Source organism: Rattus norvegicus, chromosome 1, assembly GCF_021556685.1.
Source record: "Rattus norvegicus strain SHRSP/BbbUtx chromosome 1, alternate assembly SHRSP_T2T, whole genome shotgun sequence".
In the NCBI taxonomy this organism is placed as follows: Eukaryota; Metazoa; Chordata; class Mammalia; order Rodentia; family Muridae; genus Rattus; species Rattus norvegicus.
In genome coordinates, this window is record NC_141534.1 from 105627499 (window position 1) to 105652202 (window position 24704).

Here is a 24704-nt window from a genome sequence, read left to right on the forward strand (position 1 = left end):
TTGGAATGTGATCTAATGTGTCCTTAGATGTTGGATCTCTGGGGCTGAGTCTGCAATTCCAAATCTCCACAAAAGGGCTTTGTGGGCCCAAAGAGCTTTGTGGGTGAGAGACAGACTTCCTCATCCCAGGCACGTGGGTCTGCGGCACATCAAGTCCATGCCAATCTGACCCTCTGGCATTCAACAGGTCATTTCTCAGTCTTTGAAGAATTACTTTGTCCACACTGTTCTACTTAATCTGTGAGACGACCATTGTTTTTAAGGGTACAGGGAAGTTCTGTGTTTGTGTGTGAATGATAATGCCCGAAATACAGGACCTGCTCTGTGAAAGTGATTATTTTCATCAAGGGAACATGGTATATTTAAGATTCATAGGATTAGTGACTGTGTGTGTGTGTGTGTGTGTGTGTGTGTGTGTGTGTGTGTGTGTGTGTGTATACTGAGACATATTCACAGAGCTAAACAAAGAGAGTACAGGGTCATCCAGTCATCCACCCCAAAACCCTCCACTGTAGAGATTCAGAATTGCAGACCCAGACCGTAGAGACCCAATATTCATACACCAACCTGCTAGATCAGATTCCAGGAACCCTCAGTGTCCTTAGAAGGTGAGAGCTGGAGAAGATGTAAGACACGAGTCAGGTGGAGATGAGACTCTCACTCACAGGACTGAACCTTAGAGACTGTGGCAGACAGTGATGGAGGCAAGGGGCCTGGCAGAGAGGATCGGAGAGAAGGTTAAACTGTGTTCAGTGGGTCCTGGTAGGTCCAGCACAGAGCCCTACCCCAGACACCATGCTGTTCATCTTCATTGGACAGGGCCTTCCTGTCTCCCTGTGTCTCTGGACACCCTGTATGGCTTCACAGCTCCTCTTACCCCCTTTACCCCAGATGCCCCATGTTTCTGCTGCTCTGTCTTGATGGTTCACAGTCCTGGGTCACTGCACACTGTCCTCATTGCTGTGAAGACCACACCACTGTCTGTGCTGTTCTCCTGGGATGAACATTCTGGAAGATTCCTGTTTGCTTCAGGTATGACCCTTGTCACAGGATTTTCATGAAAATGTGTCTCTGTGGAGTGGAGACTGTAATGGATGCTAATAGCCTGTGCTTCATCAGTGTAACAGGTTAAGTATTTTCCAGGGAGGGGGCCATCTCACACATGGAGCGCCCTGGGGAGACTTATGATCTGAAATCAGACAGTTGACATCCTACCTAGTCCATTGCAAATAACTAATTATGTTGTATTTCTCCTTTTCTTTTTTTCCCCCTATTTTCTGCCTCTCCCTCCTCCTTTCCCTCCTCCTCTCCCTCCTCCTCTCCCTCCTGCTCTCCCTCCTGCTCTAACTCCTGCTCTCATTCCTCCTTTCTCTCTGCTTTCTTCTCCTCCTTCCCTCTTTCTTCCCCCTCTCCTTTTTGTCTGTGTTTGGGGTGGGGGGAGACAAACATTCTTTCTGATCCAGCTAGACTGATTGTCAAACAAGTACCAGGAATCTGTCTCCCATCTCCAGGAGACAGACACTGTCCTAGCTGGCTTTTAGGTGCATGCTGGGGACTCCTACTCTGTTCCTCACACTTGCACACTGATCACTTTACTGACTGAGTCATTGACCTCGCCTAGATCCTCTCATCTTGACAATTTTCTGTTTTAAAGTATATGCAAATCTTCATCCCTAGTTCTATTCTAACTTGTTTTATGCTTTCATGTTCTATATTGTCAATATCTTGCCTTAACTCCTTCAGAAATTTATTAGGACATTTCTTCTTTCAAAGATTTTTAAAAATGATTTATTTATGTATTATTATTTTAGGTGCATTGGTGTTTTTCCTGTATGAGTGTCAAATCCCTTGGAACTGGAATTACCGGCAGTTGTGAGCTGCCATTTAGGTGCTTGGAATTGAACCTAGGTCCTCTGGAAGAGCAGCCAACGGTCTTAACAGCTAAATCTTCTCTCCAGCCCCTTATTAGGACATTTCTACCTCAAACTGGCATCCAAATTAAATATTTTTAGTCACCAAATGACCCTTCACATGCTTATGGAACACTCACCAAGACCTTTTACTGGATTACCCCTGGCTCCCCATGCCCTGTGATCTCCATCAAAAAGAATTCATCTGAGGTGCAGAGACCTTTGTTTAGAAGATGGCAGTTTATTGCAGAGTGAGGCACTCAAGGGTAAGCATGGACTATGTCCTGGTCTACACTTTAGGCAGGCTTCACCCTATTCCCAAAGCCTCTAGGGCAGGCAGCTTTTCCTGGGGACTTGGTTTTGTCAGTGTGACTCACAGGCCCAGTTGGATGGGGGAGTGGAGCATCCATGTTGTTTCTCAGCTTCCTTGTAGGGTATGATCTCACCGGACTTCAGCTCCTGGAGTAGCTCAGTCACCACCTCCTCTCCCAGGGCCATAGCCGTGACTCAGACCCTGTCCTCCTGACCAGTAATTAAAGTCCTGAAGCCCATGCACTGGGTTTCATAGGATGATGACTGTGAGGGAGGGATCCAGTAGCACACTGTGTCCTCACCAGCAGCTTCTGTCTCAAAGTCTGTCAACAGGAGGCCTCAGAGGCCTCAGGGCCCCACCCTGAGATAGGCACTCAACCTAGCTTCTTTCTCCATCAGTGGTACCACCAGCAGTATCTCACAAAGTTCTCATATCCTGCCAGCCTTCCGGATGGTGATGCCACAATTCCATTCTCCCTAGGAGAACTGCAGTTCACTAAGCTGTGTCACTCCTCAGCCTGATTCTACTAACAGTTCTGTGTTGTCTCATGTGCCCAGTCATGACCTATTCCTCAGCTATGGTCTTTCTATATCCCTATGACACACTCTATGGTCTCTCATGTCCAGTATGGAAGGCTGGATATCCATCTACCCTGCGGACCTAGGGTGAGATTCTTTCTTGCACAAGGATGGGAGGAAAAAGCAATGGAGTGACCACCATGTCCCCAGTGAGTGTGGGTCTTTCCCCATACATGCACTTCCTTCCACATGCCCACTCACTGGTCAACAGATCACAAGATGTCACCAGGCCTGCTGTTTTCCTCAGCCCTCCCCCTTCTCTTCCTTCCCCACTGCTTTCTTTCCTCTCTCCCCCTTCCCCTCCTTTCCTCTCTCCTCCTCTTCCTCAGTCTTTCTTCCTTCATCTCCTGGGCTGTAGAAGATTCCCTAGAGGCAAAGGCACTCAACCTTGAGAAAACCCTAACTTGAGTCCCTCCTGGGACAATTTTGGATGCCTGAGACTTTCCTGTATGAGTGGAGTCTCAGTTCACTGGAGCCCTGGATATCAGTAGCAGTTTGTGCTGAGAGCGAGACTCTAAGTGTGAATGCGGATTTGGCCATCAGCTTGCTGAGCTGCTGTTGATGGAAGCCCTCTGGACGTGTCCTGACACACCACTGTCCATAGGAACCTCTGACAGGGAGTGGGAGTGGTAAGGTTACCCTCTCCACCCCACAGCTCACCTGCAAGTTTGCCTCTGGGTCCCTCTCTGCTTCCTGTCATGGTCTTCACCCATGACACACCCTAGCTCCACATCTGTGACTGAGAGTCCCTCTGTTAATTGCGGCTTGTTGTCTCCAACACCCACAAAGTGAATGAGCTTCCCCATTCTGTAGTTGCTCTCCTTTTCCCCAGCCTTGTGTCATGGAGTGACCTCCTTCCTCTGTTCAGAATTTCCTTAGGCATCCTCTCATGTCCAGAAAAAAAATGAGGGTGACATTTTAGCATCACCCCACCATGTACCCAGGTGCATGTGGATTGGCTTTTGCTCAGGGCTCCATGGACTTGTCACTGTGTGCCTCTGTCCTGCCTCCCAGGGGACCCTGTTCCTTCATCTCTGCATCACATGCATGCCAAGGCCACCACCACCTCCTTCTGCTTGAGCTGTTTGCAGACCTGCCATGCTCTTAAGATGGGAGAGGCATAGGGAACCCCTCTGAGACCTCCGGAACCAAATGTCTCTGCTCGTTCTTCCTGCTAAGCACCAGAATTGGAAGAGTCAGGAGGTTTTGTATTCTGTCAGCTGAATCGTGGGCTCCCATATGCCTAGGGCCCATAAAAACGGATGGTGCAGACCATGAAATAGATGGTTGTCAGTTTACTAGGGAAGGCACAAGACATCATGGGATGATCTGCAGGTTGGCCTTGATCCAGCTTATGCATTTTGACACTTTGGTGAATATGCTAGGCTTCTTAGGAAAGGCACAGGGGTTACCACCCCATGATGTAATCCCTTGGAGCATCCTATCACAGAGGAGTGTGGTTCCAGAGTCACCCTGAGAGAAGAAGGCACGGAGGTAGAGCGAGAGAACATCCCACTTTCTGTCTGGGTGCCCCACCTCTCATCCTTAGCCACCAACAGATTACAGATCACAACTTTGCAGTTTGCCTCCCAGGAAAATGCAGGATAGCATCCCAAAGGGAACACAGCCTGAAGCCCTGGGCAGAGGGGAAGGCAAACAGATACATCTCCTGTACTGAAGGCAGTGTCTCCGTGTCAGTGTGGGGAACAGAAGGCAGGGTCCCCAGGTCGGCAGTAGGGGAACAAAGGTGACACTGCCTGTGGGGTCATCTCCTGGCCCCATTCCCATAAACATATTCTAGGATAGACACCTCATAGCCAAGGGTGAGCAGGGGCTAAGAGAGACCAGCTCTGACACTAGAAGGGTAGTTTGGAGGTAATGCAGCAGGAGAGACTGTGGAAACACCTGCGAGGAAGGGGGTGGGGTGAGACCAGATGAGGATAAAGATCTGGTTGGAGTCTTCACCCAGCTCAAGCCTGAGACAAGCCCTCCTGCTTCAGCCTTCCTGAAGCCTGATCTCACAAACACGAGAGGGCGACTGAGAGCAGAGTCACCTGTCCCTGCTCAGTCCAGCACCATCCAGAGCCAGCTTCCAGCACACCAGAAAGTAAAGTATCTGACAGGGCCCTGCTGAGGCCCTGAAGAAAGCAACCTCTCCTTGTGTGCTCTGAGCCCTGTTCACACTCTGTCTGCAGACATTTATTTAGTCACAAGCTCCTTGGTTCCCCCAAAGCCCTCTAGCCCTTGCCCTGGAGACCTGGTCCCTGCCTCCCACCCCCCCCCAGTTCCAAGTGCCCTGCACCCCTGTGTCAGGTGCTGCCTCTTCTAACCTTGCACACAACATTCCCTCCTACCACAGTGACCCTCCCAGCGTCTCAGGCCTCTTGTCTGCCCCGTGGCTCCATCACCTTATGACATTCTACCCCATCACGCCTGAGTTGTACCTGGTGCTTATGGCTGCCCTTTTTTCTGGATCTGTGTTCTCCACATCCAAATCCCCCTCCTGGCGTGAGCATGGGGCTTCAGGAGGCCCCTCAGGACAGGAGAGTCTTGAGGGGAACGGCTTGAGTTGTGCAGGAGACTCAGGAGGTGCAGCTTTCCTAAGTGCTATCCTGGGGCAGGCTCTTTGATGATGCAGTTGCCTTCCGTGCTCCTGAGGCTAATCTAACAACTCATGAGCTCGCCACGATGGATGACCTGGTGTGTTGTCTTCTCTGTCTGTGGTGAGTAGAAATGCTGGCCCAGGAAAAGCCATGCAGCATCCACCCCTCCACACACACACAATGCTGCTCTGGGAGGGAGGGGCTGCACTAGGCTCACTGTTGGCTGCCCAGGGTCTAGGATGGTCATAGGTACCATGGAGATCCATAAGAAAAGGCGTTCACAGGCTGAAAAGACTGGATGTGGAAAAGTGAGAGACATAGGTTGGTTTGGGAAGGAGAGGGGACAGGACTGGAGCAGAGGAGGCTGTGACACACTGCAGGGCAGGGCACTGAAGGACTATGGTGCCTGAGCATCTGAGGAAATGCTGCTGGGCCTCAGACCAGAATCAGTTTCCTTCACTCTGGTTGTCTCCATGTCTTCTCTCAGTGACCTGGGTTTGGGGCTGCTCACTATGCAGGTATCTATGCTGCCTTCCTGGTGTCCAGCACACAGCATGAGTTCTGTCACCCTCTATGAATAGGCATCCTTACAGACATCACTGGACATGAGGGTGAGGTCTACACACTGCAGCATCTTTGCACTTAGAGCTGTGGCCCGAGAGAACACAACCATGACAGGAATACAGGAGCTCAGTTGCCCGGCCTGTTCCTCCAGAACCGCACTTCCTGCTCCAGGTTACAGGGTCTGACCCAGACATACACTTATCTGGCCTGGTGCTGCCCCAGCCGGATGCCAGGCAGCAGCTCCCCAGCTTAGCCTCCTCAGTGGGCTCCTCAGTCACCCTCACAGCCTCTGTGGTGTTGGCTGGCTCCCTCAGCTGACGCAGCATCAGGTTGTGGCTGTTGTCAGCATCCGGGCTGAGAAACGTGGGCATTCGGAGGCTCCTGTTACAGAGTGGGTGTGGGACAGAATGTCTACAGGGACATACTGGCCAGTGTCTCCATCAGCGTCCAGGCTGTGCTGACCCAGCCTCACCTTGTTATGTGAGGGAGAAGCAGAGATGAGGGAGAAGGAGCACGCAGGGCATCTGGGCAGAAGGGAGAACGAGAGGAGAAATGGATGAAAGGAAAGAAATGGATGAGAGGAAAGAGAGGGTGGACAGCAGAGAGAGCAGGAAAGAACTGGCAGGAGAGGGAGGGAGACGCAGACACAGACACAGAATGGGAAAGGCAGGGACACCAGGGTGTGAGAAGGCTCAGCAGGTAACAAGTTTACTGCACTAGTGTGAGCACCTGACTTTGGACATTCGGAACTGAATGTTGTGCGTTCCTGGTATTCCCAGATGAGGACACAGGGACATGATGATCTCTAGTGCTGCCTGGGACCCAGCTATGCTGAATATTTGAGCTCCTGTCTCAAAAAATAGGGGCAGAAGATGGCTAGACAGGTGGTGGCTCAGTGGTTAAGAGCACTGACTGCTTTTTCAGAGGACCTGGGTCCATTCCCAGCACAAACCTGCTGGCTCACAAATGTCTGTAACTCTAGTTCCTAGTGCCCAGATACACATAGAAGCAAATCACTCATATACAGGATTTTTTATTAAGATGATTAAAGAAAAAGGATGCAGGCAGTGAAGCGGCTCAGTAGGTAGGGGCTCTTGCAGCCAAGCACAGTGACCTGAGTTCAATCCCAAGACCTACATGGTGGAGGGAGGGAACTGACTCCTGTAAGCTGTCTCTTGACCTCCAAGCTGGTGCAGTGTCATACATGCTTGCACATACACATACTCACACACGTACACATACACAACAAATAAAAGGGATAAATCAACTTAGAAAACACAAGCTGGAGAGCAAGAGAGGAAGACAGATGATGTCTGCTCCTGGCCTCCATACACACACACGCACATGCTCACACACACTCATCAACAGTATGCATACATGCACCACACACACATGATTAAATCAAAAGAACTAGAAAGGTAGCAGGGGGAAGTGGCAGCGAGGAGCAGTATGGGAAAGCACCTGGGGACAGGTGGGAGCAGAAAGTACAAGGGAGAGAAGGGACTCATGATGGACAAGAGGCAGAGACAAACAGAGGAAAAGGACAATGAGGCAGGAAGTAAAGAGAGAAGGGGAAATGGAACAGGGAAGGGGCAGGCCTGAGAGCCACTCAGGTGCACTGGGCTAGCCTGAGCTTGCCTGGCAACTGCCATATGGTCACAGCCCAAGCTTTGTGCCCACTTCCTCCCAGTACCCTGCCCTGTCTCTGTGCTCATCCAGCTGTATTGACACAGCTCTGTCCAGCCTCTCCCTGTATGTCCCCCAGCCTGGACATGATCCTACAGTGCCAGGTTGCTCTGGAGAAGCTGAGGACTTCCCTCACATTGGCATATGGGTCCCCCCATTCCAGCCTTGTAGGGTGCAGTGAATCCTGTTCTTCAATGTGGTCAGTAGTGATGGGGATGGAGAGTGAGACCCAGACCCAGATAGAGTTGGGCGTAGATCTAGAAGGGGGGACCAATAGTGACAGATGGTCACAGAGGCACCCAGAGGAGGACAGAGATAGGACAGATGCAGAAGCATGGAGTCAGGGAAAGAGGAGAGACAAAAATGGGAGACATGAGGAGAGACTCAGGTGCTCATGGCCCATCCACCCCTCTGTCCCTCTGACCCAGCACCAACCTTCATCCCTCAGACCTCTACCTCCCATGAGGTCCTTCAAGGAAGACGGTGGCATAGTCTTCCTTGAAGGAGAAGAGCTTCCCTCATCCCAATCTTCCTCCTACTAATGTGTTTGGGAGGTGGATCCCAGGGACCCTTGCTTGTCAGTCAAATGCTCCGGCCACAGCCACACCTGAACCCATCCTCCCTGGGATGCAGTGGGCAGCTGTGAGTTCCCACTGCGGTTGGACCAGGATGCCACCCCACCACCCCTGACAGCCTTGTCATAGTGATACACCACGACCTGCCAGGGTTGGGAATGTCTCTCACACTCCCAGCCTCCAACGGTACTGGACTGGACGAGGGGAAAGTCACCTGCAGAAAGAAATTCTGGGTAGGGCCCAGCATTGGCATGGAAAAGGGATTGAGAAGAAAAACTTTCCTGTGGATATGAAGGGACATGGTGCAGAGGACCAGGAGGGTGGTCAGGTTAAGGGGTGCTAGAGTGGACTGGATTTCATGACTCACACCTGCCTTGCTCGATGGTAGTTTGCTTTATCTAGGGAGACATAGACTCTGAATACAAAGTTAACCCTAGACAACAGACTGGGAGACATCAGATGAGGCAATGTCTGGAGTTGCATAGGCTCCTGGGGGATTGGGCATAAGCAAGGCATGGGGTGGATGATGGTGGAAACTCTGTTCTCAGGGAAAGAGTGTCCAAAATAGAGATGGGCTCCTATGGAAGAGGTCTGTTTATTGAAAAACCATCCTGTGTAGGGTTAAGGGATCAGAGTGGGAAAGGATGGGGACAGACTAGACTCCAAAGATGACCCAGGAAGCAGTTCTAGAAGAGCCCCTGCAACCCTCTCAGAAAGATAAGGAGGAGAGCAGAATAAGAGGAAAATTTAAAAAAAAAAAAAAACCTAATTCCAGACTGTAGAGGGCAGAGCTATTTGTGATCTTTGAGGAGATCTCTTAGTTAAATGATAGAACAGGGTGTGTCCTAGGATCTGTGTTCCCAGAAAAGAAGTGTGGGACAGAAGTCAAGGTGGAGGGCCTAGGGTGATAGTTGAGTCTGTGTGAGAATGACAGGAGTGTTGTGGTTAGGCTAAGGGGTGCTGGAAGGCAGAGGGATGTCTTCTAGTGAAGAATTCTGAATCTCACCATGACAGACCGAGATGGCCCAGGATCTGCACCTGAGGTAAATTGGCTGGAGGCAGGGTGTGGACTAGAAGAGATTTTCTAGGACATCAAGGTAGACAAAAGGAAGAAGAAGGGCTATGCAGCATGGTAGGGCTGAGATAGGCTGGCCGGGTGGCACCACAAGAAATCAAAACACCCATCTCTGGTCTAGGAACTCCATGGGGTGGGGAATGACACTGTGCTGCTGTGAGAGGGAAGACTTATGGGAAAGAAGGGAGGAGTCTGGTCCCCTTTTCTTCCTGTGGAACCCTCAACTTCTTACCATATTCCCCCAGAGACAGCATGAGGCACAGAACCAGAAACCACATGGCAGCAGGGTTTGAGCTTGGAGCTGAGGTCTTTTGGTCTCTCTACAAGGCCTGAGAAAGCCTTCACCCCTCCACACTTCCACCCGGCCCTGCAGGCACATGGGAGATATCTGAGCCTCGCCTCTAAGTCTGGGAGATATACACTTACACCAAGGAGAGAGACTGAGCACGAGAACCCATATTTCTTAGTTCAGTATGGATTCCTGGGGTCTGAGATGTAACTGGGAATGGGCCCATGGGCAGGGCAGCTTGATCAAAGAAGCTGAAGGTTGTGGAATGGGTGAAAACAGGGGTATGACTGGCACTCAATCAAAGTTTACTTACCTAGACCCCAATAAAAACCTCACTTCCAAGTCTCAGTGGTCAGTACAATCTATGCCAATGGCCCATTTGCCGCTCTGAGATCAAGACTATCTTTCTAACACCTCTGAATACTTACGTGTTTTTATAGTGGTGTGTGTGTGTGTGTGTGTGTGTGTGTGTGTGTGTGTGTGTGTGTGTGTGTGTGTGTGTGTATCTGCTGGTACAGGCATCTGAGTCGGGCATGGAGGGCAGGGGAGGACAAGATGACCCCCACTGTCAGTGTCCCCCTTACTCCCTTGAGACAAGGTCTCTCTGAAGCAGGAGCTGAGCTGGAGGTCAGCAAGCCCAGCATTCATGCTGAGGCTGGAGTGCAGGACTTCACACATGCTAGGCAAGCATTCTACCAGTGAAGCCACAACCCCAGGACCCCTGGACTGCTTATACTTTGTATTTTGAGACAGATAAGGTCTAGGTGTCTCTAAACTGCTCAGGCTGGCCTTGAGATGGCTCTCCATCCCAGCCTTTGGGGTAATTAGTTTGGACTCCTGATAGTGTGAGAAGAAGGACAGACACACACAAACACACACATACAGAGACGGAAAGGGAGAGGGAAAGAGGGAGAGGGAGAGAGAGAAAGAGAGAGAGAGAGAGAGAGAGAGAGAGAGAGAGAGAGAGAGAGAGAGATGGACAGAGGTGGGGGAGGTAACTGTAGCCATCTCTCTGACTCTCCTCCCCACTTTACACTCACATGAGCAAGGGCTTCCATATTTCTGGCCCTGGCATTATGCCTCATCCTCCTGCCCACCATGTTCCTCTCCTTCCGACCAGTCTGCCGACGCCTGAACAAGATAGACTTCATCTTCAGTTTCCTCAGCATTGGCATTGGTAAGTGTTGGCAAGGACAGGGGTGACTGAAGATTTCCCCACCCAAGCCCAGAGCTGCTCCTACCCAGAGGTGTGGCTAGATTTCCAATTCTGCTGCTCTGAGGGAGAGGGGTGTCTCTGTGACTATCTAGCTCAGACTGGCTGTGCTCTCACTCTAGTCCATGCTGGCTTTGAATATGCCATTCTCTTGCCTCAGCATCATAAGTATCTGGGATTAAAAGCCTATGCCCACTAGTTGTGACCGATGGTTTTGTCTCTTAATTCCCTTTCCCTCTGAGTACTGAGTATGTATCCATTTGTCCTCTGTGTGTGTGTGTGTGTGTGTGTGTGTGTGTGTGTGTGTGTGTGTGTGTGTGTTTTCACCTGTGGCATGTAAGGCTGGTTGACTCTATTTCTCTCCTTTTGGTGTGTGGTGTGGTGTTTCCTGTCTAGCCTTCTGTGCTTCTCTTGCCCCACCCCAGTGCAGGGCTTCTGATTCTGCTCACACTGAAGTTCTTTGTCTTCAACTGCAATAGGCTGTGCCTAAGGCCACAGGTATCCTACCAGTTGGCTTCCCTGTGCTGGTGCACCAGAGCCTAGATTCTGTGGGCCGGTGAGGGCGGGGCCTCAGAGGGAAGGGCAGGTCCTGTGCAGGGCAGGGGTGGAGCGCAGGAAAGGGGGTCAAGCCTCCAGGAGTGAGTTGGGGCTTGAAGTGGGGCTCTGAGTTGAGTGCCAAAGGGGTCCCTTCCCACAGGGACTTTGTCCTTCCTCAACCAAGTGTGGATGTGGAGCTACAATACGCCTTTCATGGAGCGGAGGCTCAGCTACTTCCGTTGGGCCTCGAGACACCACTCCTTACACTTGCAGCAGCTGTCTATTTCGGCCAGAAACTTGGAGCCCGCCCAGAAGCTGTCTACTGCAAGCAACTTTGTGAACTACCTCGAGCCTCCCCAACAGAGGGACGACGCAACTTCTCAGGACACTGATGAGTCCCCGCAGCCTGATGCCTCTACCTCGGTCCCTGTGGCTCAGTTTCCATCAGACCTCCCCTGAGGTCCCATACTTCCCCTGAGAGCAGGTAGCACCCTGGGGACACAGGTGGCAAGCCCCAGTCCCCGCTGTAGGGCCCACTCCTTACTGCCTGAGTCTTGGCAGGGACCCTCCTCTGAAAGTCCTCCAATACTCTCAGCTGTGGCTATATCCCTCTGAAAAGACACTGGTTTGTGGTCCCAAGGAGTGGGAACAATGTGGCCCTTTTCCCAAGCTGGGCAATACTCTGCCCCACAGGGCATGCCCCTAAGCCACTCCTCATCCTTGTTCCAGCCCTACAAGAGACATACCCTCCATGGGTTCCAGGGGAATACTCTGCAGCCTAGCCTTGGGGGTAGTCCCTACCCTTCTGTTTACAGACCCCTTCCCAGGAAGAAAAGGATTAATATAAGACTCCTGCCCCTTTCTTGGCTTCTGCAACTCAATATAACCAGGCTGGCAGTTTAAGTATTCAATGTCCGACTGCTTGTCATCTCTTCTGCCTCCAGTGTAGCATCGGGCCTAGATGGAGACGACCTTTAAGGTGTGTCGAACATTACTACACTGTGAGACCTGAACACGCTCCTTGCCAAAGGAAACCCCTTTGCCATCCCTGACTTGGTCTGAGCCTTTTGTCTGCCTTAGTCTCAAGGGGATCCCTTTAGCCAACCATATATGGACCCCTATCCCTTGTTGACCTCCTTTTAGAGGCCAGACCTTAGCTGGGTGGACTCCCAGCTCCAGGCTCCAGAAGGTGAGAGAGTGTCAGAACTTGAACACGTGTGCTGCATGGTGCGTTTTATTGAGATCAGGGGACAGTGTGACACTCAGGGGTTTTCCTTCATAACTTCTTTTATCCAGGAGGTGAACTTAATAATTTTGGTGTAGATGCCTGGGTTATGGGGCTCACTGCATGGGACAGAGCCCCATGATGTGAGGCCCTGGAGCACACCATCACAGATGAGGGGGCCTCCTGAGTCACCCTGAAAGAAGGAGAGGGACAGGAGTAAGGAAGGAGTTGGAAGTTGGGTTCTACTTCACAACCTGGAACTGATTTCAGGAGGAAGACAGGGAGACTCCAAGAGGCAGCTCTGGCCAGTAGGGGAGGGAACCCAGCTCCTGGGAGGCCAGCTCTTACAGCGAGTGAGGGGTGGACAGGCCGGTCCCGGAAGCCAAGTCAATGAGGAGGAATAGTACCAACTGCAGGATCCTCCCCTCCCAGCTCACATCACTTCCATAAGGAAGGATGGGAAGCATCTGCTTAGACAGGGTGAGGAAGTGGGAATTGAGAACCTCAGTTCCTTCTCTCATCCCTACACCTCTCTGCAGGGAGATGCTTTCTCACATTGCAAGCGTCTTTGCCTCCTTCCAACTTTCCTGCACACAGCATGAGATCTGTCACCTTCCATCTGTAGGCTTCGATGCACTTCTCATTAGACAGAAGATCGATGTTCACACACTGGAGATCATCTGGTAATTCTGCTGTGGATCAGGATGCAAGCAGGTCGTGAGCAGACCCCAGCCAGGTCCTCTCTGCCTCCCCCTCACACCCAGCTCTGTTTCCTGGCTTAGACTTACATATAAGGGGTTTTGTGCTGCCCCAGCCTGAGACAAGGCAGGTGCTCCCCACCTTGGGCTCCTCCGTGGGCAGATCGATGACCTTAACACCATCTGTGATGTCAGCCGGCTCGCTGAGGTGTAGCAGCATCAGGTCATTGCTGTAGTCATACCCGGTTTGTCGGGTGTGGTTCCTCATGAGGAATGGGTTGTAGTCAGGGTGAGGGAAGCTTTGGCTGACAAACCGGTACTGAGCAAAGGGTTCATCTTCAAATAGGTTGTGTCGTCCCAACAAAACATGGTAATAGCTGAGGGCAGGGAAGGAGACGGAGTGAATGAGAAGAGGCAACCAGGGAGATTGGGCAGAATACAGGGAAAGGGGGAAGAGGGAGGGAGGAAGGAAGAGTCGGACAGAAACTCACACACACACATACACAGAGAGAGAGGGAGACAGAGCCACACACACACAAACTCACAGACACACATTTAGAGACAGAGAGTCAGAGACAAAGACAGAAGACAAGGGAAGAGGGAGCACAGAGGAGGGGAGGGCCTGAGAGCTGTTCAGGTGCAGCAGGAACTTGGCTGAACTTCCCCAGTAGGTAAGGCCTGGCTCACAGCCCAAGTCTGAGCTCCCCTCCCCTAGTTCCCCTCCCCACACCAGCATCCTGCTCTCCCTCTGTACTCAGTTACCTCACCCAGATCCAGCTCTGACCAGCCCTTCCCTGTGTCCTGTGAGTGGACAGAAGGTCCTAATGGCCGAGCTTCTCTGAGGAGAGTGAGGAATTCTCTCACACCATACATTCAGGCTCAACCTACATTCAGTGACATGACTTTGTATCCTCAGGGACCTTTAGGCCTGTTCTCCAGTATTGTCAGTAGTAATAAAAGAGGACACAAGAGACCCAGACCCAGACTGAGATGGGTTTAGACCCATGGAGAAGACACAGAGTGACAGACAGCCACAAAGACACTCAAATGTGAATACAGGCAGGAGACATATGAACAACAAGGCAGAAAAGAAAGAACCAGAATATGAACACAAGCCTGGAGAGAGGAGCAAAGAGACCCAGGAGGTCATGGACAGACCATGGGTCCAGCCCCGCTGGACCTCTTTAGACTTTGAGCCAGTCCCATCCTCCTGCCATTCAGTACCACAGCCTGTCCTGGAGTCATTCCTGTCCCCTCCCTTACTCACTGGCTATAGCAGTGGGCAGCCGTGATCACCCAGCTGGGGTCTATCAGGACACCCCCGCAGAGGTATCTGTTGATGACAGCCACTTGCCAGGGTTGGGAATTCTTCTCACAGTTATATCCTCCCACAATTCGAGATTGGACGGGAGGTGCAGCATCTGTAATGGGTTCACACAGGGGTGTGGGTATGGTTGGGTCAGATACCGGTATGGTTGTAGTGTTCGGGGACACAGTTAGGCAGGGCTGGGACATAGCTCCAGTATGTGGGGAAGAGACTCATGTATGGCTGGTTCTAAGTAGGGAGAACAATGCTGTGGGGACAGAGATAATTCATGAAGCAGAAATTAGGTATGGGTTAAGGGATGGAGGGCAAAGAAAGAGGGAGAGATAGAAAGAGAGAGAGTCAGAGAGAGAGAGAGAGAGAGAGAGAGAGAGAGAGAGAGAGAGAATTCCAGTCCATTCTTAGTCCAGTGAGAGTGAAATCAGAGGCCAAGAGGCTTTGGCATTTAAAGACTCCAAGGCTTGAGAAGACATCAGGGCCTTGGTTGTGTTTTTGGAATTCTGGAAATGGTGAGGCCCCCCAAAACTAGATTTGAGAGAGTAAATGAATCCAGACACGGGAGCTCTGGGATGACTTGGGGTTTCCAGGATTGGGCATGAAGTGGCCAGCTGGTATGGGAGAGAATAAGGGGTTTCCAGATCAAAGGAGCAGGGATGAGGCTTGGGTGTGGACTCCTGTTAGAGTCTGTGGTTAAGATGATACCTAAGAGGGTGGGGCTCCCTATGAACATAGTTTGAGCCTGGACAAGCAGTGGGAGAAGGAGACTCTGGGGTATGTGAGGGAACGGTTCTGCTTCCCACGGAGTGGGCAGGGGCAAATGGTCAGGGTGTTGGTGAGGTTCAGGGTTCTCTTGCAGGCAGCCTCAAGACAGCACAGGGGTGAAAAGGAGTTAAACAAGTCAGACCACTGTGAGGCAGAGAGGAGGACACAGGCAGTGTGGGGTGCTAGGGTTCGGTGTTGGGGTCTTGGGATGTCCTGCACAGAATGGGAACTAGAGCTGTGCAGTGGGGTTCCAGCAAGACAGGACAGGAGCTGGTGGGGTTAGAAAGAACAAGGGGCCTGTGGATGAGAGAGATCAGCAGGGGAGGGAAGAGTCGGCCAAAGCAATGCATTAGGAGACACAGAAGCTTGGCAAGCACTTATCTGTAATCCCAGCACACTGAAGGCTGAGGCAGGAGGATTACCGTGGACCAGAGAAAAGCCTGAATTTCACCATGAGACACTAGCTCAGCGCCTATTCCCAAGAGCTGTGCAGATGGCTTCGTTTCTACAGTATTGGCTGTGCAAGCATTAGGACCTGAGCTGAACTCCCCAGAACCCAGGTAAAAGGTCAGGTATGGCAGTGTGCACCTGTAACACCAGAGGTGGAAGCAGTAGGAGTCCCCTGATGTCTTCCAGACAGCCAATTAATCCTAAAGGGAAAATCCACATTCAGTGATCAATGAAGATCCTTAGTGTCCACAACTGGCCTCTGACACCTGACACTTCCTCCCCAAACAAGACTTTTCCAAAAAGCAATGGAGAAGGGGCATGAGTCAACCCCCCACAGCAGAAAGAGTAAGGGGACATATCTGATGTCACAAGCCAATTTGGGAAGTGAAACTATCAATAGAAACTGAGCAACTTGAGAAGATGGGAGACCAGTTGTCAGGATGTGGAGAACACAGCTGAAGTCTGACAGCTTCTGGATAGCCAAGGGCTCTAGTATGGGATTTGGGCAAGCTCCTGACACAGGGGTTGGATTCTTAGTTTCTAGGGAAAACAACAATTAGAGAGACAAGTGAAGTCCTAAGGTTAATTCGGGGTTTGGAAAGATTCCTTGGAGTGACAGGAGAAGCCCAGAGATGTTGAGGTGGCTAAGGAAGGAGAAATTTCTGGAAAATGGGAGGGAACAGGTACCTGGCATGGGAGAGAGGACTGTGAGGGACTTGAAAGTGTGCAGGGGGAAAGAGGGAGGAGCAGGTGTTGCTTTAGAATGTAGCTGGGGCCAGGGGAGAGGGAAGAGGAATGTTCCGGGCCAAAGGCTGCATGAGGGTCAGGTCTCTGACCACTCCAACTTCCCCCTGTCTCACCAATCCCTCCCAGAGACAGGGCGAGGAACAGGATCAGGAACCACATGGTATCAGGTGTCCAGGAGAAGCAGGTGGTGATCTTGGAGCTGAGGAGTGTCCTTGGGGAGCCTTTAAATACTCCTCGTTCTCCCTCCAGCCCTGCCCCTGCCCTGTTGGCACCCAGATGCTGGCCAAGGCCCTGCCCTTGCTGATGGAGGTGGATTCCCTGCTCCCACCCTCATGGCTGTGGGAGGGGAGGGCCCTGTTGTACCTGCTGCCCAGTAGACCCTAGTTCACCCTGGATACCTCCCCCAGGGTATGGGAGGGCCTGCTGCTCCTGGAACTGTTCATGTTCTGGGTACTAAAGCCAGGTGCCAAGGTCAGGGTTGAGAGTGAAGGGGTGTGATAGTCGGGTACAGGAGCAAGTGACCCCCAACCCAAAGCTCTAAGGAAGGTCCTGTACCTCAAGACCAAGATTATCTTCAGAAATCAGCCCTTAGAACAAATTCTTTGCACCAGTGACATCCACGAAGGCTGCAAGCTCCCCTCACATATGTCATTTTCTTTTTTGTTGAGAAGGGCAAAAATCTTGCCGTCGTGGACTTGGCTTCTGGATCGCTGATTTTATTGTTCCTGTTAGAAGTTTGGGGGCAGGGTATAATGCTACACTCCTATAATCCCAGCACTTTGAAGCCTGAGGCAGGAGGATCTCTGTGATTTTAGGCCCTAATAATCTGTGATGTAGACCAACCTTGTGACATAGTGAGTTTCCGGACAACTAGGGTTATATATACAACTGGCCCAAAACAAAGCAATAAAATGAAATAAGATAAATAGAAGTTATGGTGCACATTACCATGCCTGACTACTCATTGGTTCTAGAATATGAGGGTTCAGGTTATACCTGGGGAGTATACACAAGCCCTGAAATGTGTTGGAGTCACAATGACTTCTTGTTTCGTAGGTAAGGGTACCCAAGGTCCCATCCTTCAAAGGCCCAAAGATCTGGACTAACTGCCTACCTTGTGGAAGATTTTCCCCACTGCCCCTGCATGATGGTCACACCTTTTACCTCAGCACTTGGGAAGTGGAGGCAGGAGGATCAGAAGTTCAAGGTCAGCTCAGCTACAGAACAAGTTCTAGGTCAGGCTGCATGAGACCTTGTCTTCCAAAAGAAATGTGTGTGGGTATGGGTGGGATTGGGATGCAGGCCAAGTGGTGGACTCATTGTCTAGAGTAAACGAGGCCCTGGTTTTGAGCCACAGTGCTGTGTAAAACCAGGTGAGGTGTTTCATGCTTGTAGAACCAGCATGTATGATGTGGAGGGAATAAGTAAGTAAGTAAATAAATAAATAATAAATAAAGAAGTAAGTATTTTTGAGGCTAGCAAGATGGTTCAACTAATGATGGATCTTGGAAATCTAGATTTAGGTCCTCTTACTGGGGTGCACAGCTCATGAGTGTGGGCAAAGTGCCAGACACAGTTCTGATCCACTAAGATGCACAGCTCATTTAATCCTCACAGTCACCCTAGGAGACATGTGTTATGGTCACTTAGTTCACAGATGGGAAAACCAAGGATGAGTGAATTCACAGCCCTGATCCCTGATTCCACATCTAATTCAAATGAGCAAAGCCATACCTGAAGCTGTGTACTCTCTCCAAGGGAAGGGGGCCCTGGGTTACATGCAACAGTAGACTTTGTATCCTATCCCCCCCCCCACTCAATTCGAATCACGCCCAGTACGGAGTTGGTCTAGTGCTGCTTATATTCAATGCTAAATTATGAACCCCAAATTCTGGTTGCTCCAAGATCAGTAGTTCCTCATGTACCAGCTTTTGTTGTACAAACCTTGCCCCCAAGTTATCCTTGATTGGTTAATAAAGACGCCTTCACCCTATGGGCAGAAGAGAGATAGGCAGGGCTGGAAGTTCCTGGGCTTGGGGTCTCAGGCAGGGACCATGAGAAGAAAAGGACATGGGAAGGAAGAAGTCGTAATTGGGTAGGTGGTTCATGAGTGCATACCCATGAGGGCCATTCCCTTGTGGTAGGAGCGGCCCAGGTGGAACAAGGAGAGTCACATCTTGGGGTCATTGGCAGGGAAGTAGACAAAAGAGCATAGAGGGCTGATACCTGCCCAGCGTAGTGCTTTAAGGCTGATTGTAATTAAAGGTTTTGAGTCTTCTATTTGGGATGTAAATGATCTATGGTGATGTAGAAACCCCCAAATATTATTTACCACAACAATACTCTAAAGAAAGAAAGTTACACCCTTACAGAGAAAGTTGGATCAACACTATGGAACAACAATATTTTCTTTTTCTTTTTTTAAGAGATGGTTTCTCTGTGTAGCCCTGGCTATCCTGGAATATCAGACATCTACCTGCCTCTGATTCTTGAGTGCTGGGATCAAAGACCCACCCCACCAACCTACCAACACTGTTTTCTTTATGCCAAACAGGTGAGACCAGGAGGGAAGAGACCCTAACTAACAGTGTATGTTGATATGCAGAGGGGCTGAGCTTTCTCAGGTCAGAATGAGGCTGGTGGCCGGCTACTGGGGATTCTTAGTCGGAGTCTGAGGTGGTCCTTGAGGGATGTAGATGTTGGGCCAATGAGTCAGTTCCTTCTCATATTTTTCCAGATCCACTCCATGTAGCTGCAGACTTTTGTGTGGACTCCAGGCTTGGTGGTAGTATGACAGGGGACATCACCCCAGGATACAATGCCCTGCAGGCACCCCCGCAGATCAAGGGTCCTCCAGAGTCACCCTGTGGACAGAGGGAGGGGTTTTCCTCAATATTTCATTCCATGTAGTGAGAGGATGCACACCTGCTCCTCCTGTCTCAACCTCCTGTGTGCTGGGGCGACAGGTGTGCACCGCCCTGCCTGTTGTCTGTGGTGCTAGAAATGGAAGCCAGGTAACTCTACCAACCAACCCACTGTCCCCCTTACTCTAACCAACCATTACTTTTCACCAATGAAATCCCCAGCCAACCCCAGCCCAAGAACTCAAACATTACCCCAAACTAATCCAAGCCTCCTCTGATTCAACACAATCAAAGAGAACTCAGTCTTCCATGTTCAGCACCCAGCCTCCCTCAGTTCAAGTTAGATGCCCTCTGAATTCCATGTATCATCCTGATCTAAAGCTCGTCTAAACCTGTACTCTAAACGCAGCCTAACTCTCATCTTTGCTTATTCTTTACCCCCCCCCACAAAACCACGCCATCCAATACCAACCACAATATCCTCCCTATCCTGAATCAAACCAAACTCCCTCCATCCATGCCTCCCCAGACCATATTATCTATTCCATGCCCACATCTCTATCCCACTTTCAACCTCACCATGATTCTAACTGGTCCTGAAACTTCATCCATAGCTAAGCACAGCATTTTCTCTGCCCCAAAGCAAAGAAAATTCAAGGAGCCCTACTTGTCCTATTCTCTCTGAATTCATCTTCCAATGTGACACAGCCTAGGATTATCTAAGGCGTCACAATTGAGAGGTTGCCCTGTGCATGTCTGTGGGAAGTTGTATTGATTGCTGGTCCAATAGGATCCAGCCCACTGTGGGCACCATCCCTAGGCAAATGGGCCTTGTCTGAGTAAGAAATTGAGAGATGTCTCAGCGATTACGAGCTCTGGTTATTCTTGCATAGGATCCAGGTTTGATTCCCAGCACCCATAAGGTGGTTCATAACCATCTTTAATTTCAATTTCAAGGCCATCTTCTGACTTTCATGTGCACTACACACATGTGATGCACATACATACATACATGTACGGGAAACACCCACACCCACATAAACAGTCAGGTGTGGCAGCACAAGCCTGTAACCCTAGTGCTGTAGCCTGGGGGAGGGAGACAGTCAGATCCCAGAGCTGGCTGACCAGCTAGTGTAAAGGTCTGTGAGAGACCCTGCCTCAAACAAAAGAAAGGAATAGAAAAAAACTAAAGAAAATATGGAGGGCTAAAGAAATGGCTCTTGGGTTAAGAACTCAGATTACTTTCCTGAAGGAGTGGTTAGAGGTCCCAGCACCAAAATGACTGTTCACAACTTGTATCTCTAATTCCAGGGGATTGGATACCTTCTTTTGGCCTTCAGGAACACATAGAAACACATATGTGCACTAGTGCACGCATATTTTTAATGCCTGAGTTCATGTGCACACATGCGATTATGAAGGAAATAAAATAAAAAAAATAGAAATAAATGTGAAGTGACAGAAGCTCTGGCTTCCACCCACACTGCACTGTGAGTATACATGCACATCACACACACACACACACACACACACACACACACACACACACACCACACACACACACACACGTCTTACAGTTCTATATTCTGATTTCGACAACTCCAACTGTACTTGCAGCGAGACCGTGACTCCTGTGTTTGCTTGTGCGCATGTGCCTGGGTGTATATATGCACATGTGAGGTCATAGGACAGTCTCCAGGATCATTCTTCAGGCACATGTACCTCGAGTACTGAGATAGATTACTCTCACTGAACCTCACTCACTGACTGTGCTAGGCTGGCTGGACAGTGACCCTTGGGGATCCACTGGGTCTACCACCCCACACCCAGGACTGCATTGCTTATGGCTTCTGACACATTCCGAGGGTCAAACCCAGATCCGCAAATCTGTACAGTAAGCAGCTCACTGACTGGACTCTCACTGACTGAGCTGTCTCCCCAGCCAGACTTTGGACTCTTGGTGCTCGTTTTTCTCAATAGTAAAATGTGGGTACAGTCATTAAAATCAGAAGGGGCCTACGGGTGTCTGTGTGTGGTAAATTGTGCCTGAAGCATTCTAAGTCCTTGAAACACTATGAATTGATTTCTTCATTCAGTGTTTTGAGGCAAGGTCTCACTCTGTTGCACAGCCTGGCTTAAAACTTGTAATGTAACTGGGGCAGTCTAAACGCATGACAGTCTTCTCTAATCAGTCTCTCAGGTTTTGGGATTATACTTGTTTCTTTAAACAAAGGACACTCGTTTATTTATGGAGGTGTCCATGAGGATATTCAGGTTGGTGATGGTAGCTATGCCTGAAGTATGACAGACATCGGTGCAGATCTAGTTACAACATCAAACCACAATTTAAAGTCTGGAGACACGACTCAGTGGGTAAAATCCTTGCCTTGCAATCACAAGGACATAGGTTCAATCCCAAGCACTCCAGTAAAAAGTCAGGGCTGGTGGTGCATGCTTATAACTCCATAAGCTACACTGTCTGGAGGCAATGAGATCCCTGGAGCTCCCATGGGCTAACCAGTGAGCATTGTGCCTCTGACAAGTTCTGTGTCAAAAAAAACTAAGGTGGGGCTGGAGAAATGGCTCACAGGTTAAGAGCACAGGCTGCTCTCACAGAGGATCCAGTGCCAATTTCCAGAAACCACATGGTAGCCCATGACTATCTGTAATTCCTGTTCCAGAGGATCTGTTGGCCTTTTCTGACCACTCAGGGTACCAGGCACACACACAGTCCACATATATGAATGCAGATAAAATATTCCTACACATAAAATAAGAAAATGAAACAAGGCAGTCAGTGCCTGACATGCATGTGCATATACTGGATGTATAGACATGTGCACTGATGGTGTTTTTTTACCTATGAGGGCACCAGGCACACACACTGTGCACATTTATGTTCCTACACATAAAATAATAAAATAAAAGGAGGCAGGCAGTGCCTGACATGCATGTGTACATACTGGATGTATAGACATATGCACACAACAAAAAAAATATTTTACCCACAAGCCATTTTCTAGAACTCAGGGACACAGACACTCACCTATAGGATGAATACTCAGATATAAACAGTTCTCCACCAGCCCAGACCACATTCAGATACCACCAGATACAAGCTGAAATTTTAAGGTCAAGACACCCAGCAGAAGAGCCCTAATGTTTACAGACGCACATTGAAGTTCGCAAGCAGGGGGGGGACCTTGTTCCTGCCTCTGGACAGCAACACACACACACACACACACACACACACACACACAGAGAGAGAGAGAGAGAGAGAGAGAGAGAGACAGAGAGACAGAGAGACAGAGAGAGACAGAGACAGAGAGAGACAGAGAAACAGAGAGAGAGATAGACAGAGAAACAGAGAGAGGAGAGAGAGATGGAGAGAGAGAGAGAGAGACAGAGACAGAGACAGAGAAACAGATAGACAAACAGAGACAAATACAGACACACATAGAGACTAATATAATCAAGACACTACAGCAATGTTCTTGCCCCACTCCTCAAAGGTCAAGATCATGACAGACACCTACTCCTGAGCTGGACTGATATAACCAAGCCATCTGTCTACACTCTGCCTTCTGCCTTCCAAGGTCAGGAATAAAGCCAAGGATCTGAGAGGCTATGGGAATGCTGATGTGGCAGTTGAGGGGCTTAACAGAGGAAGGGTGAAGTCGCCCTGTGGAGGAGGGCACTGGCTGAACAGCTGGGCATTGAGCTGCACCCAGCCGGTCCCAGCTGGAGGAGGGTGGAGGCTCTGGCTGGGTGCAGCACACAGCTGAGGCAGAGCCCAGGGAGAGCCCAAGGGGAGGCTTGGTCACCATGGGGAAAGGCTGAGAGCCCTGGGTAGAGGTCATGTTGGGAACAAGAGGATCATTAATGCATACCCCTCCAGATTTCTGCAGGGTAGAAATCATCAGGTTACACTGAAAATTCCCATAAGATTGTGTGATAGAGGTTGGTCTGTCACCCACGGTGACCTTGATTTAATGGCCATCGCTGATTCCAACCTGCTCCTTAGTAAATGAAGGCAATAGTGGTTGACTTCTACAGTGTGAGTCCCGATCTCCATTATTCAAGCCTGACAGCATGTACCTAATCTGTTTCATCTTAAAAAGTTCTGAACTTATTTTGGGGGACAGGTTTTCTCATTAAACATCGAGCATAGAGACTGGCTGGACTGGATGGCCAGCAAGGCCCAGGGATGCCCCTGTCTCCACATCCCAGCTCTGTTTTACAGGCATGCATCTGGGCTTTGCATGTGGGTATTGGGGATCTAAACTCAGACACCCATGCTCTATCCACTGGGCTTTCCCCAATCCCTCTGCCTCACATGGTCGATGTGTGGGAATAACTGTTCGTAGAGTGTCCCAATTGTCCCATCATGCTCACACACCTCATACAGAACCACACTGAATTCTTAGGGAGGATACTTGCCTCCTTCCTAGGGTTGGGAAACTAGATTGCAGTGTTGGGGAACTGGTAGCCACAGGATTCAGACCTAAGTCCTGAGCTCTTGGTATCTCCACCATCCTGATTGTTTGTCCCATGTGTCACCTATGTGTTGTGATTGGTACTTTCCCCTGACTGTCACAGCTATAAAGCTCTCGAGGCCCAGAGAGGTAAAAGAGTTTCCCCAAGGTTACATAGCAAGAAAGATGATCCTGGGAACCCAGATTCAAGGGCTCAGGTGGCACAGAAATTTGGTGACTCAGGATTGGGGATTCAGGAACATTTAGCTGGTGGCTCAGATGGAAATGAGAATAGGGGTCTGTGGGTGAGCTGTATGAGCTGGCAGGTCTCAGGGTGCAGATACTCTGGGAAAGGGGTAAAAACTTTGATCAGAGCAGTACCTGACTTTGGTGCCTGTCACCTGCAGACACCAGCAAGATGAAAGCATGGGAGAGGAAGGTCCAGGTCTTAGAGATCTGAGGGGCAGGACAAAAACTGGGGTAAGGCTGGATCCATCTGTCCCATCACCCTTCTGTAGACAGAAGTGCATCCTCTCTGTAGGACACACTTTTCTTTTGTCTTTTGTCACACAGTGCTTTTGTACAAGACTCAGGCTGGCCTCAAACTCATGATCCTCCAGCCTCAGCATCCTGACTCTTGACAGGACAGTTGTACAGTGTGATGCTTGACTAAGAAATCTACTTTTACTGTTCCTGCCTTCCTTCTCCTGCAGGCTACCCCTCTGTTCCCTCCTGCTCCCTATCTCTGGAGGGACCTCTGTGCCTTCCAGAATTGGCAGACCCCAGTATTATTCAATAGCTTCTGGGTCTCTTGTT

General features: G+C 50.1%; 2 protein-coding genes and 1 pseudogene across 2 annotated transcripts; 1 reads left to right on the top strand and 2 right to left on the bottom strand.

Moving 5' to 3' along the window:
* Positions 1-4118: 4118 nt before the first annotated feature.
* On the bottom strand, positions 4119-9582 carry Klk2l (kallikrein related-peptidase 2 like; annotated as a pseudogene).
* A 1073-nt stretch (positions 9583-10655) lies between these two features.
* Positions 10656-12248, top strand: LOC147996791 (uncharacterized). The gene is made up of 2 exons (XM_087610049.1): positions 10656-10770; positions 11504-12248. Exons 1-2 carry the CDS (start codon positions 10692-10694, stop codon positions 11800-11802), a joined length of 378 nt encoding a protein of 125 aa, XP_087466175.1. The 5' UTR covers positions 10656-10691; the 3' UTR covers positions 11803-12248.
* Positions 12249-12559: 311 nt separating this feature from the next.
* On the bottom strand, positions 12560-16744 carry Klk1c4 (kallikrein 1-related peptidase C4). Its single transcript, XM_087610059.1, has 5 exons — positions 16663-16744; positions 14534-14687; positions 13357-13643; positions 13124-13260; positions 12560-12761 (listed from the first exon to the last, which is right to left on the bottom strand). Exons 1-5 carry the CDS (start codon positions 16706-16708, stop codon positions 12606-12608), a joined length of 780 nt encoding a protein of 259 aa, XP_087466185.1. The 5' UTR covers positions 16709-16744; the 3' UTR covers positions 12560-12605.
* Between the last annotated feature and the right edge of the window lie 7960 nt (positions 16745-24704).

Excerpts from the sequence above, each read along its gene's own strand:
- Klk1c4 (XM_087610059.1), bottom strand. The coding sequence starts at position 16,708 with ATGTGGTTCCTGATCCTGTTCCTCGCCCTGTCTCTGGGAGGGATTG. Across the intron at positions 13,261-13,356 it reads CAGCACAAAACCCCTTATAT|CAGAATTACCAGATGATCTC; the intron begins GTAAGTCTAAGC and ends CCTGATCCACAG. Across the intron at positions 12,762-13,123 it reads GAGGCAAAGACGCTTGCAAT|GGTGACTCAGGAGGCCCCCT; the intron begins GTGAGAAAGCAT and ends TCCTTCTTTCAG.
- LOC147996791 (XM_087610049.1), top strand. The coding sequence starts at position 10,692 with ATGTTCCTCTCCTTCCGACCAGTCTGCCGACGCCTGAACAAGATAGAC. Across the intron at positions 10,771-11,503 it reads TTTCCTCAGCATTGGCATTG|GGACTTTGTCCTTCCTCAAC; the intron begins GTAAGTGTTGGC and ends CCCTTCCCACAG.